The sequence below is a fragment of the Tubulanus polymorphus genome, chromosome 3 (assembly GCF_964204645.1).
Source record: "Tubulanus polymorphus chromosome 3, tnTubPoly1.2, whole genome shotgun sequence".
NCBI lineage: Eukaryota > Metazoa > Nemertea > Palaeonemertea > Tubulaniformes > Tubulanidae > Tubulanus > Tubulanus polymorphus.
Window position 1 is genome coordinate 20,506,595 of NC_134027.1, and position 13,274 is coordinate 20,519,868.

The 13,274-nt window shown below is 37.0% G+C and overlaps 1 protein-coding gene across 8 annotated transcripts in view; it reads left to right on the forward strand.

The window, feature by feature from the left end:
- The window catches only part of LOC141902736 (piezo-type mechanosensitive ion channel component 1-like), a 107,693-nt gene that overhangs the window by 34,780 nt on the left and 59,639 nt on the right, over positions 1 to 13,274 (forward strand). For 7 of the 8 annotated variants that reach the window (XM_074790591.1, XM_074790593.1, XM_074790592.1 and 4 more), the window contains 3 exons: positions 3,684 to 3,704; positions 8,509 to 8,709; positions 10,674 to 10,943. In XM_074790591.1, coding sequence (XP_074646692.1) covers positions 3,684 to 3,704; positions 8,509 to 8,709; positions 10,674 to 10,943 — 492 coding nt within the window. The remainder of the gene's footprint in view (positions 1 to 3,683; positions 3,705 to 8,508; positions 8,710 to 10,673; positions 10,944 to 13,274) is intronic. The other variant, XM_074790597.1, reaches the window with a different exon arrangement.

A 13,274-nucleotide genomic window follows, 5' to 3' on the forward strand; every position in this document is an offset into this window, starting at 1 on the left:
TGTGTTCCGTGCCAATAAGTCTGACCCGTCCTCCACACTCCTGCCAGCATTTACAAGCTCACTGCGCAGTCTAGACCTGATCCATTGACTTGAATACTGATATACTTTATAGATGGTGCCCGAATCAGAAAAATATTGATATATATATATACATAAAATAATAAACTCATAAATATTTTTGAATGAATAATTCTATATTTATCCAAATATATTGTTTTATTTTTGATAGCGTTTGATCTGCTGGTTTTACAGTTGTGCAATGGCCTACATATGAAATCACTCCTAGGGGCCAACTCACTCCAGGGGTTTTATAGGCCAATTCAGATAGACTGGTTTTAACTTTAATCTGTTGACCTTGGGTTAACTCACTTTCTACAAAACAGACCCTGACACTTATGTTAAACTGTTCTATTTAATCAGCCAATGGGTTAACACAATTCACTATCCGTGTCAAAGGACAGTATCAGGCTAGTTGCTCAAAATTTGGTTAAGGATAACCAGTGGATAGTTGACACAGTGATAATTGAAAGTTCATTGTCACTATGGTATTTATGCCCTGTTTATCTTAAACCAACTTTTGAGCAACTGAGCAGTTGACACTGGTCCATAGGACTGGGGTTTACTCGATTCCCTAACATCGCTAAAACTAGTCCTTAAAACATGATCAAGTTAAAACTGGTCCATATAACCTCCCCCGTTGGGTGGAACAGACCTGACTGCAATACTATTTGAGAGTAGTTACTACTCTTATACGAGCTCATTTACCACCAAAATTATCAAAATACTCTCAAAATCAGAATTTGGTGAAAACTTTGCAAAGGGAGACACCACGGTAGTCAGGTCTGGTGAAGTCAATTCACTAATCCACTAATAGTCAAGTAACTTAAATCTTAGTCAGTGAATAATCAATCTGTGACTATACATTATTGTGAAAAAAATGCCAGACTCGAGTGAACTCTGCTGTAAAACTGGCATCTCAATTTATATTTGTATGTGTAAATGTGTATGTTAGAATTACTTATTTCACTTTTTGGTTGCAAATTTTCTGTTTCATACGCTACTAGATCCATGCTTGATGCTATACTGTTGTACGCATTCGATGTAAAAATTTGGTTTGGAAAACATTGATACTGGTTTCATGCATGTGTTCAAAAATTAACTGCTTGTAGTCAGTGTTTTAGGGTTTTGACTGTATGAAAATACAACCGTACCCAATTCGACAATTATGCTTTAACCCATTAGCACTCAGGCATTTCACAATGTAGTGTCTATTATTCCTCAAATATTTCATGGGAAAATTCACGTTTACCATGATAGAAAAATAGCCAATTTCCAGTTGATTTTCATGTCATACAAGTCAGTGTTATTTTGTTCTTAACAGACTATGCTTTCATATGATATAAGATTTGATGCGGTGGGCCACCAAAATTGTGACCTTTTACCCCCCCCCCCCTCGCCAAATTCATTCAGACTTACTTGGATATAAGTGAGCGGTCTAATCAGTCATGTTTCTCAAGAATTTCAGATAGGAAGATGTTGATTTTTGTACAGAATTTTGACGTCTTGGGTGTCTAGTTTATCCTAATCTCATGGTTTCGAATCCCACCGTAACTGTTTTTGTGTAGCAGAAAAACGCGGGTGGATTAGTGTGGCTTGAGGAGTAATAGGCAGGGCAGATGCAGGAGTGGTAAAAAGTTAATTACTTTTGACTCGGGATTCTTGAGCCAAATCGAACTTGTTTCTGCTAAACTGGCTGTAGGAGGCCAGATCCCAGACCGTTTATCAGATCGACTTCGCTTTTCATTACAGTTTCATTAGTTTTACGTTATCATGACTTTTTAATGAAATTTTAAGTTGTTCCATAGAATATCCCCCCTGTAAAGTCATCAAGACATAATGTTAGTTTATGTTCAATTATTTTTACGAATTCATCTCAAATCTTACAAACTTTGTTCAGTTTTATTATGTAGGCCCTATGTAATTATAATCGTTAGATACAACTTTTCTGAAGTGCAGTAATTTCTAATAGTTTCCCTGCAAAACTTAAGTACTTTTTGGAGTCACATTTTTTGGCCAAGATAGCTACCTTTTTACTCATGTTTAGTGTAATATAGTATGTAGCTTTCAGGGTAGAGGAATATTTTGAAAATATCTCGGTACTATAGAATCACTTTAGCAACTCTTTCCCTCAGAGGAATATTTTCATCTAATCCTTTTCTATCGATTTGTTCATTTTAAGTTCATTTTAATCACTGAAAGGAATTGGGATTTTAATGCTTCATAATTCAACCTTCGTCGGGGATTCAATTTTTTCTCGATATTAGTTGCCGATGAGTTTCGTTCGAGTATTATTTGCATGGGAATTGTAATTATGCTTTAATTATTGTTCCGATGGTTCGTTCATTTATCACGTAGAAAATTGCCTTATATCTTTTTCCGACATATTTTAAGAGCACTTTGTCATCCTCTCGAGGTTCAAATCCCTGCAGCGGGTGATGATGGGTCCACTGAGCAGGATTTTGTTTGTGTTAGTTTCCATGAATCCCTGCTGCAGTGTCGTATTCTTTATTGGTCTCCGAAATTTCCATCTGAAATCTTCAGTTTGGCACCACATATAGCCGAAACAAAACCAACACCACCAAATGAAGAGGTATATTTGTTGAGAACAAACTGATAAGCTTATATGGTTTACTCAGTTTAAGCACGGGACAGCGGAACGATTTTTTCTCGCGATTTTAGTGCGACTGAGAAATCACTTGAAATTCGCAGCGAGTTGTCACTCGTCTGCCGGTTCATGCGACTGATTTCAGTCTTCGATGCAAGCGACGAGTTGCTCAGTATCCAACATGTTTGATATTGTGTGACGGAAAATTGCACGTTGCAGTAAAATCACTCATCAATTGGTCCTTGTGCGGCAACTTACTAGCAACAGGACGCGACAGGAAAATAATTTCTCAGCCAATCAGCGACCTCCGTTATCGTGCAGTACTTCCAAGATGGTTTCATGTGATTATTTCGTCCCATGTAAGTGCACACATAGTCACTGGTTTGTCCCAGCTTTGACTGCACCCGATGGCAGATTGCTGCGACCGGCGATTAATCGTCGCTCGTCTGCACCCGGGTTTAGAGACTCAGTTTTGAAACCCGTTTATGTGACGTAAATAAAACTTTTAAAAAGCAACGAGTACCTGTATGTTTGAATATGCTGCTGCCATCTTGGTTGAGTTGGTTCAAACCTGCCGACTGCTTCTCGAATGGTTTGGTCAATTTGCTCAAACTGGTAAGCTTTATGACTAATTTGCCGGTTTAAAAGCTGGTCTAGACAAGAGCGATTTTTCAGTTAGCCTAATCACTTTGCTCTTAACAAATGCACCTATGGTTTTGGAAGCTCCAAATAGTTGCGTGATAAGAGATAGAGAAAGATTAGGCCACCAGATTCTCTGTTCACCCGAGGAGGATAGCATGTGTTAAATTTAAGATAATGTACTTAGACCCCATTAGAGGCATGTAATAAATTTATCACCCTAATGATGATTCAAATCAATATTTTTATGAATGTTTTTGGAAGAAATTCTGCGAAAATTTTATTACTCCTTCATAATTTCTTGATTAATTTTGCTGTTGCTCGCCGATCTTATTTTCAAGCTGAGTATATAACATATTTTTGTTTGTTGTCGATATAGGAATTGGAGTTGATGCCTCCTGTAAGTAAACATCTTGTCCTTGATCTTGTCCGATCCTTCGCTTAGACCCGGGATTAATCATCACGGATTTACATATCTATTCCCTGAACGCATCCTCTTGCATGTGGGTATTCGAACGTGTTACTGACCCTGCCATAGTTGACGAGGTGCAGTGAGGTGTCATTGTTGTCAGCCAATCAGATGTTGCATTTCGTTATCATGTCACAAACCAATCGGGTATCCTGATTCATTATTATGGTGTCATTTTCACTAGCTAATCAAAAATATGGCCCCACTATCATTGGCCAATCAGAAATATTCAAAAGTCAATATTCTACCATGAAGCAAAATTCATAATGTGTCCAAGCATGGATGAATAAATTGTTAATTGATATATCCATTGTTCAACCAATCAAATCGCTGTATATATCCCAACTTTGACATGCGAATAGCTGCAAACTCTGTCTGCTAAGGCAGAGTCCTTGAATTCCTTCAGTTTCGAATCTCCGTGTGGGAGGAGCATGAATGTTGTGAATTAGATAAAGGTTTCTATATTCTACTACTCAAATCGTAACTAAAATTTACTAACAATTCGGATCTAGATGCCTGATTAAATCCACCTTCATTCTCTGTCGTAAATGTTTTGAAAAAAAGTTGATTCAAACACCGCCGACAATCAAGTTTTAGTTTACCTCTGAATTTAGATTTTTTGTTGCTTTAACTATCAACTGAACATATTGCATTTTGAATCATGGTGCACCATTTATAGACTGTAGATGAAGGGTTGCACCTGAGCATGCATTCAGTTATATGTACCGGTATATGAATTTATTTTTGAACTGGTAGATGGTCTCTCAATGTGCTGCAACTGCCACAAACGAGCTGAAGCCCTGAATTTCCCGAATGATCTCTGAAAATGATTCCTGACATGAACAGAGCTCTCAACCGTCTCTGATTGTCAGAAACAGTCTCTGATAATGATAGAATGTGTCCTGACATGTTTGCCTCGAGCTCAGTTTCTCGACCATTGCCCGATTTGTTCCTCTGATACACAGACCAGTTAACAGTCCTTATATTTTCAGAAACTGTTCCTGTGCCAGGAAGAATCCCTAAAAATGAGATTTATAGAGGGCCATATTTATAGATACGATTTTACAGGTATTGGGGTACGATGTTATTCAATACCAGTACAATGTTTTTCATGTTTTAACTGGCATCCACCATGTAGCAATAATGGAGTTTGGACTTCGTACATCTGAAAATCACCCTCCCTTTAGAAATCTTAACAGTTAAGCAGTTTGATATTAGGTTTTAAGATATTTTCAACGTTTTGTTATAGTATCCCGTGTAATATGCGTGTAACATATAAAATTCAATATTTTTCGAAGCAAACATTTAACCAGCTGTTGTTTCTATGACGACATTGAAACTGTGGCAGACGCATTTTGCTCTCTCTGTTTTACATGTGCTTATAACAAAATTGAAAATAATAATTCATTCCCTTGCCAGTACAGTTGTTGCATGTTTTCCATTTTGTAGAGTGGTTAAAAGCAATAATTCATCAGAATTTATTCTAGCATGATTTAATCATAAGAACATCACACCTGACGATCGTATCTTTTGTTTTTTTGTTTTGATTATGATAAATGTATTTTGTTTTTAATCTTTAAATTTGTATAATATTGAGGGTTTTAGTCAAATATTATTCCCCGCGTCTGAGTGTGGCTATTCTAATATTTCATTTTCTTCCAATGAAAGTATGAGGGCTACATTCAAGATATATGCATGGAACCAGTAATTTTTTCAAGCTGAACATATTTCATTTCGTTTTATATGTGTTGTTGGTAATCTAATCTGAAGTCACTTCAAGCTTTGTATATGCATTGTATATGTGCTGTTTATTGGTTAATTTCTATGCTTGACTTTATCTATATCAAAATCTTAATTTCATTTTCAATTAGTTCATAATTACTACCATACTAATCAAATCATAGCCACAATCACACAAAGACAATTTGGCCCAGGATCGAGTAGTTTGTCCCATCCTCAATTAGAGAGCATATTCGTACAAAAATCACACACTCGTAATTAAAATGCTATCAAAATGAAGCTGTTGTAAGCAGTTAAGTCCCTTCGTGTTGACCAGTTAGCATTCACATGCAATAATTTGACCTGTGCTAAAAGTTGGCTTGGCATTGATTGGGCTTAGTTCAGCGTGCATCAACCATGCACGGACCCATTTGGCACGATGATTATGTACGATTGGTGTGAGCCGTATCTGACATATGCGCCAAATCTGACCCAGTTCAAAACACTAGTGTGATCGTGAGTTAAGATACATGCAGTATTCATTGTATACCCGGTACACACCAGTTTTATAGATGTGCTCAGAGGTATTAGAAAAACGCCTAATGAAAAACACCGAATCGGAAAACGCATAACGCCTAATTACTAGAAAATAACCTAATTTCGTTACTGTACTATTTACTGATACTATCATCAACGGAATGAATTGCAGTTTGAAAATACATGTAAGTGTTTTACGCTTCAGGAAACGAGAACGTCGTATGAACACTACTACTCCATAAACTGCATTTGTAGGATGATGATAGAATAAAATCTGCAATCTGCAATCTATCCGTGCAGACAATTAATTACATAACACAAACTACATACATAACCTCCTACAACGCACACAAAGACTGATAAAACTAGTAGCCTTTCTCAAATTATCCTCCAAAACGGTTCACAACCACACTTATGTGAACCTTATAAATTAGGCCAAAAAAACCAATGAGAGATAAATAATCTCAGGCCCCCTGAACCTCCCTTGAACAAAGTGATCAAAAACAATAAACTATGTTCCATATCAAAAATAAATGTCTTTTATCATCATAATACTCCCTGTCTTAATATGAAATAATAACATAGAAGCATTGTATTGTTGCGAGCGTCGAAACGACAGTAGAAACACGAAGACTGAACAAGCTGGGCTCTACGCACGTTGCGTTACATAGTTCACTTAGGGATTTTTTTGGTCAATTTCTTAGATGTTACTAGGAATTAGGCGTTATGCGTTTTCCCATTCGGTGTTTATCATCAGGCGTTTTTTGAATACCGTGTACCCAGTAACAGACTATATTGAACTCTGTTTCTGTTGAAATTACAACTCATTCAGTTTTCAGCAATCTAGAATTTAATCCTTGTCTCGTAAACTGTATCTGTCTAGGTCCCAGGGGCTGATCTATGATTTTCTGAATAGGCTCTTTATTTCTAAAGGGCAGACTTGGCAATGCGAAGGGTGCAAACACGAAGATTGGTGGGGCTTGATAGCCCTACCAGAGAAAATTTGGATCAAAAAGTGGCTTTTCTGGCCCTTATGAATGCCAATGTGGATCTATATTTCGTCTGCTAAAGATTTTCTTGGCAAAAAATATTTTCTGGCCGTACATTTTCTGGTGGGCACATTTGGATTTTGAAGGGGTTGAATCTGTCGATCCCCCCTAGATTTGCCCTTGAGTCCATGAATGTGAATAAGAGTTTACTCCTGAGTTAATACTAGTCCATTTCGGACTATTGATCTCGTTTTGAGTCCAGACTGTTGGACTTCGGCTGAATTCATGCATCAATTTTAGCTTAACCTATGAACAGGTTCTGGGGTGAATGATATTATTTCTAGGCCTAGATTTAGTTGTAGTTCAGAATTAGATTAGCATCAACAGTTAAAACCAGTTCATTTTCAAAAATTTAACTCGGATTTGAACTGAAAGCCGGGTGGATTCTATAAAACTGGTTTGTATGCTCATTATTTTATCAAAATTATAAATACATTATTAGCTACGTAATATGATATGGTATCATTCTATAGCTTGCATGCATTTCATTTAATGTACATACATCTTCATAAAATATTTGTATAGTGCCATAGTGGAGGACACCTTGAATTTCTAATCATGATAGGTGGCACAAATGGGCAGGGAAATAAAAGCTACTTCTTAGTCGCTCTTATGCTTTGTTATAAAATCCTGGGTTCACTCTAAACTTACAGGCTAGACATATTTTCTGGTTTATAAAGTTCTCCTGTGGATCTAGCAGTGTGTGCGCATACTCAGTTTTAATTAATCAGAATGAACTGCTGCGTACATTTTCTGTTTGCCAAGAACTTGAACAAACCTAATAAAAATCATTTCTAATAATGAAATCTGAGAGGATTTTAATGGCAAACATCGCTCATTGAGGTTAATTTCCCGACGCTGACGAAGAGCTTCATTTCGTTATTGCGAAGTGTATATTCATTCAAATGAAACCTTGAAAAAACAAGGTTGAAACAATTACATTTGAGTTCCAATTCTATGTATTAACCTACATGGAAACCTAAAAATTACTCAAGCAGTGAAATATGGTTAAATCAGGTTTAGATTCAATCAAAGCTTAAGTATTATGTTTAAAATCTATATGTGCCAATTGGGTCAGCTTACAGATATAAGCTTTTAAGCCTAATCAGATTAAAATTTAAGTCAGATAAGATTCTTGTGAGCCAATATTTCATCTTTTTGATTATCGTGCATTATGAAGATTTGAATCCACTAATTTGTTTTGCTTCTTATGAATGAAACCCATGAGAAGATCTTTTGAGAAAATAAAGTGTATCGCATCATGAATGCACATGATTCTTGAACCTATATAATGCAGCTTTCGATCTAACCTCTGATATAACTTTCGGTTCACATTTTATTTCGGATTTCCCATCAGCCGGATTAATTTCGATCATTTCGACCCGTTTGGTGTCGGCTTTATTTGTGTATATGAATGTTTCATTATGTAGGTACTGATAACATCAGGTGAAGAGACGCCAAATTACCAGTCGATTGAGGAGCGCCCTCTAGCTGAACAACAGTCTCCCGATGAACAAGCCACGCCATCTGGTGATGAAAACGAACGTCATTTACGAAAGCGAAACCCATTCGTGACGATAGGAGAGTTTATCTTACGTCAAAGTTACATCGCGACCCTTATTGTAATGATGGTAAGTGAATAATGTCAACAAAGTTTTTGGTTTACCTTTGTCAGCGGTATGAGGTTGGCATTGAGCCAAGGCATGTAAAATCGCGGTACGTTTTTTTATATGAGCATTTTTTTCATTGGTTCTCGGGTTAAACGACGTATAATCGATGCGATTGAAGACATGACGAACCTCCTATGGTACCGGTATTTTAGCTTCCGCAGCCATACATTGGAAGAGATTTCTAAGATTCGATATTCAGCCACCCTCTGATTGGTGACATATGAATTTTATTCTAATATTTTTAGGCCAGCCGTAGGCTGAGCCTATTATTATGCAAATTGAGCGAATTTAAATGACATGGTTTCCAGAGCAAAGGCTCTTTTACCATGCAACTGAGCATATATTCATACAAATCATTCATTAAAGCATTATCCATTCTCCAAACTCTTAAGTAGCTGAATTTTGAAAGAGGGCCTCGTTAAAATTTATATGAGCTTTTTCTCGAATATCTGATCGCAAAAATATTGGTTTTGAAAAGCCAATCAGAAAGCAAAGACTCCTCTATGATTGGCTAAGCCGCAGAGATCAGCAGATGTCTACTGTTTTACTTCCGGGTTTTATTTTAAGATCTAAAATTGTATTTCAAGATCGATTTCTGAAAGCTTTAGTTGATTTGGTTTTTGGGAGGAATAATTTTATTAGCACTACAGAAAATATCATTGACCATTGTGCAAAGTCCGGGAAAAATTGCTTTTTCTCAAATCGGATAGATGACCTTGATATGCTAATTAGCCATGTGCTCAATCAAATTTTATTCCGCAAAAAAATATCATATCCAATTCAATCTTTATTGAACAAATGAAAATATCAAATCCAATTCAATTTTGTTTTATTGAGCAAATTTCAGAAAATTCAATTCTATTCCGTATTAAAATCAACAAGACCAAGGGAAAAAATTTATCTGAGGTATTTGTTCCTGCCAGATCCAGTCGCTGTCTGTGCTACTTTTGTATTTTATGATTGTATTGTGTAAATCATTAGGTAGTGACTCTGAGCTGGGAGTGTATTTTGTCAAATTTAACCCACAGAATGCATCATCATTTGCCATTTTATGAAAAGCTGACAGGCTGGCCATAGTGCCCCTTGGGGTTCATGTTTCGTATTGTGAAAAATATTTTTTCAAAATATAAAATAGTTTCCCTGCCGCGCCAATATGTACCCTACGAAATGTTGAACATGGACCGTAAACAATGTATATCTTTGGTTTTATAAGACTATAAGATAATTCTTTGAGAAAGACAAAATACAATATAAACTTATAGAACTTTGAAATCACAAATTAAAAAGATTTTTCAAGTAATACCCTTGCTCCAAACAACCTCTAGCTTTTTCAAGGTAAACCACGCTTTGCCCATGGGCAATTTATTTCAAAAAAGAGAAGCACTAAGTGGAGTTGCCACAAACCATGTTAAGATACAGGAAATCATGATTTTCAACAGGGATATTGGTCAAATTTGAATATTATTTGCTGTAAACTTAACGATAAGTACTGATATGAGGTGATGAGTTTCGATTTATCTAAAGTTCTATAAGGAGCGGCTAATAAAAAAAAACAAGAAAATTGATTATGAATAAAATGTTTGAAACCTTGAAAAAATGGAGAATGTTTAAGGGTAAAGTGACATGGCAATAGATTGACTAGTATGAAGTTTCGTCCATCCTCCACACATCAATACCCGCTTTTTCATCAAAATAACCACTGGCAAGTGCAAAATGAATTATAGAAATTTGAATGCCTTCAAATGAATTTATTTTCAATTGATTACCCTTGAAACTAAATCGGAAGTTCCAGGCATTGAATAACCTTATATGATGCACAATAGTACTCATTGCTTAGAATTTACGTGGTGACGTCTTTTAAGGCGTCAAAATGTGTATCTCTCAATTGGCATTCACAAAACGTATTTTATTTTATTTTTTTTCAGGCTTGGAGTATAACGTATCATTGTTGGTTGACATTCGTGTTGTTATTGGCTGCCTGTATAATCTGGATGATTCCCGATCCGAGGAGAACATGCCGAGCTCTGTCCCCGTTACTGGTCGCGTACGCGTTGGCTTTACTCATCATACAATATATATACGGCTTACAGCTGAACGACGACGAACTGCCGAATAAATTCAACGCCGGTTTCAACCTACAGGAGATCGGTTTCCGTAAAGAGAGAAAGCAGCCGTGTATAGTGTTAGCAGTTCAGGTATATGGGAGAGGGGTATTGTTACATGCAGGGATTTGTTCGCCTGATCACATGGCAAGATTCCACAATTTTGTGATGATTCTGCCTCATTCCGCACTCCTTCCATACAAGCGTTTGAACCTTAACCCTTTCGCGGCAAAGGGTTTGGTTGCATCGTGGTGTGCAGGAGTCCCCAGGTTAAAAAATGAAAGCAATTTAAATTTTGAAAAACATTATTTTTGATTGGGCCTTATTATGATGTTGCAATGAGAAATGTTATTACTATACAAATGGAGCGAATTTAATTGACATGGTTTCCAGAGCTAAGGTCCTTTGACTGTGCAACTGTGCGTATATTCATACAAATCATTCATTAAAGCATTATCCATTCTCCAAATCCTATGGAGCTGAATTTTAAAAAGGGGCCTTGTTAAAATTTATGAGCTTTTTCGCCAAAATCTGAATTCAAAAATATTGGTTTTAAAAAGCCAATCAGAAGGCAAAGACTCCTCTATGATTGGCTTAGCTGCAGAAATCAGCAGGCGTTCACGAGTACCTGTGGTATCGTCTACTGTTTAACTTCCGAGTTTATTTTAAGATTTAAAATTGTATTTCAAGATCGATTTCTGATAAATATATATAGTACCTAGGATACTGGGGTCAAAAACCTTTTGTGTCAGGCCCCTGTGAAAAAGATTGATCTGAGGTATTTGTTCCTGCCAGCTCCCTGTCTGTACTTATGAAAACACGATAGCACTGTGTAAATTATAGGTATTGTCTCTAAGTTCGGAGTGTATTTTGACAAATATAACCCACAGAATGCATAATTTGCCATTTTATGAAAAGCTGACGGGCTGGCCATAGTGCCCCTTGGGGCTCTTCTTTCTAAATTCCTACCACCATGAGAATGCTATAGCACATAGCTATGGAAGAGACTGCGCATGCGCTAGTTACCGTTTCGATCGTGCTGAGCTCCGGCAAAAACCTAAATTTCCGTATTACGATGGCCTCAAACTTCCAGGATCAGCGTTGTATTGAAGAAAAAGGTTCAATACCCATACGATCCCATAGGAAAAAGTCGCAACCGTCAAGATTTAATGACTATATAACCTCCCATAATGAATTTATTCAGGTTTGTTTACAAGCCGTTGGCATGGAAACCATCACTTCCGCCGGTGGAACGCCTACCATTGGCAATGAATTAACCATGTACGATAGTAACATTAGCTTATCATCGTATTTACAACCTGTCACTGTCCGCAAAGTAACGATTACATTTCAATCAATCTGAACGCAGGCCTCAGAGACTTTTTGGATCCATATTTACCTCAACATCCAGCATCAACGCCATTTACCGCATTGTGAAGCAGCACCTGGTAGCAGACGACACATTAGCCATTCCCATAAGCCTAGAAATAGACAACTCAGTGCTTCATCGATAGGGATGGCTGCGACTAATTCGTCTGACTTAGGTTCAGGATTACGCAATCCTCCTACCACCAATACCATAGCTGTTGATCAAAACAATGTCGATCTGTCCACCTCATACTATTGCACCTATAGAGATCACCCACCTGCTTCATCACCAAACTCTCCTATCTCTCCTAACCTGTGTAATTCTAATACATATCAGTGTTATATTTGTACAGACACGATAGACCCCAATGAAGCAATGTTGTGTAACCGGTGTGATAACCTTATTTGTTTAAACTGCTCTGAAACAACGATTAATGACCGCAAATATGCTATAGACAAAGGTTTCCTCTGGTTCTGTCCAAAATGTCGTAAGCCTGCTTTAAGTGTCGCTAAATCTGACTTTAAAGTCGAAAAGCAATGCGAAATGTATTTATTGTCTATGAAAAAACGATTGGAGGCCAATTGAATGCAATTTAAAGGCTCATAACCAAAGATTCGAAAACTTAGAGGGTGCCTAGCTAAAAGAACCATCATAGATGATGTCCAATAACAAATTAAATCCACTCTCAAATTAAATCCAAACCAGTACTTATTTCCTGAAAAAGAAGCGGTTGCATCTCTAGTTGATCAAAAATTTGAAGACCACAAAAAAGAGATCACATCTTTAGTTTGGGACCAGGAAGAAAGGCGCAACCGGGAATTAAATCTAATTATCCACAACCTGCCCAAATCTTCTCACAAAAACCGTATAAATAATCTCATGGATGACCTGAACAACCTAAATCTATCATTGTGAAGTTTCTGAGCACACCCATACCCGAAGGATCCATCAAAGACACTTTCAGGTTAGGTAAGATGCAGATCGACTAACCGCGTCCCCTAAAAGTAGTTTTTAGTGGTAAAAATTCAGGCGTGAGATCCTCATCCACTCGATCA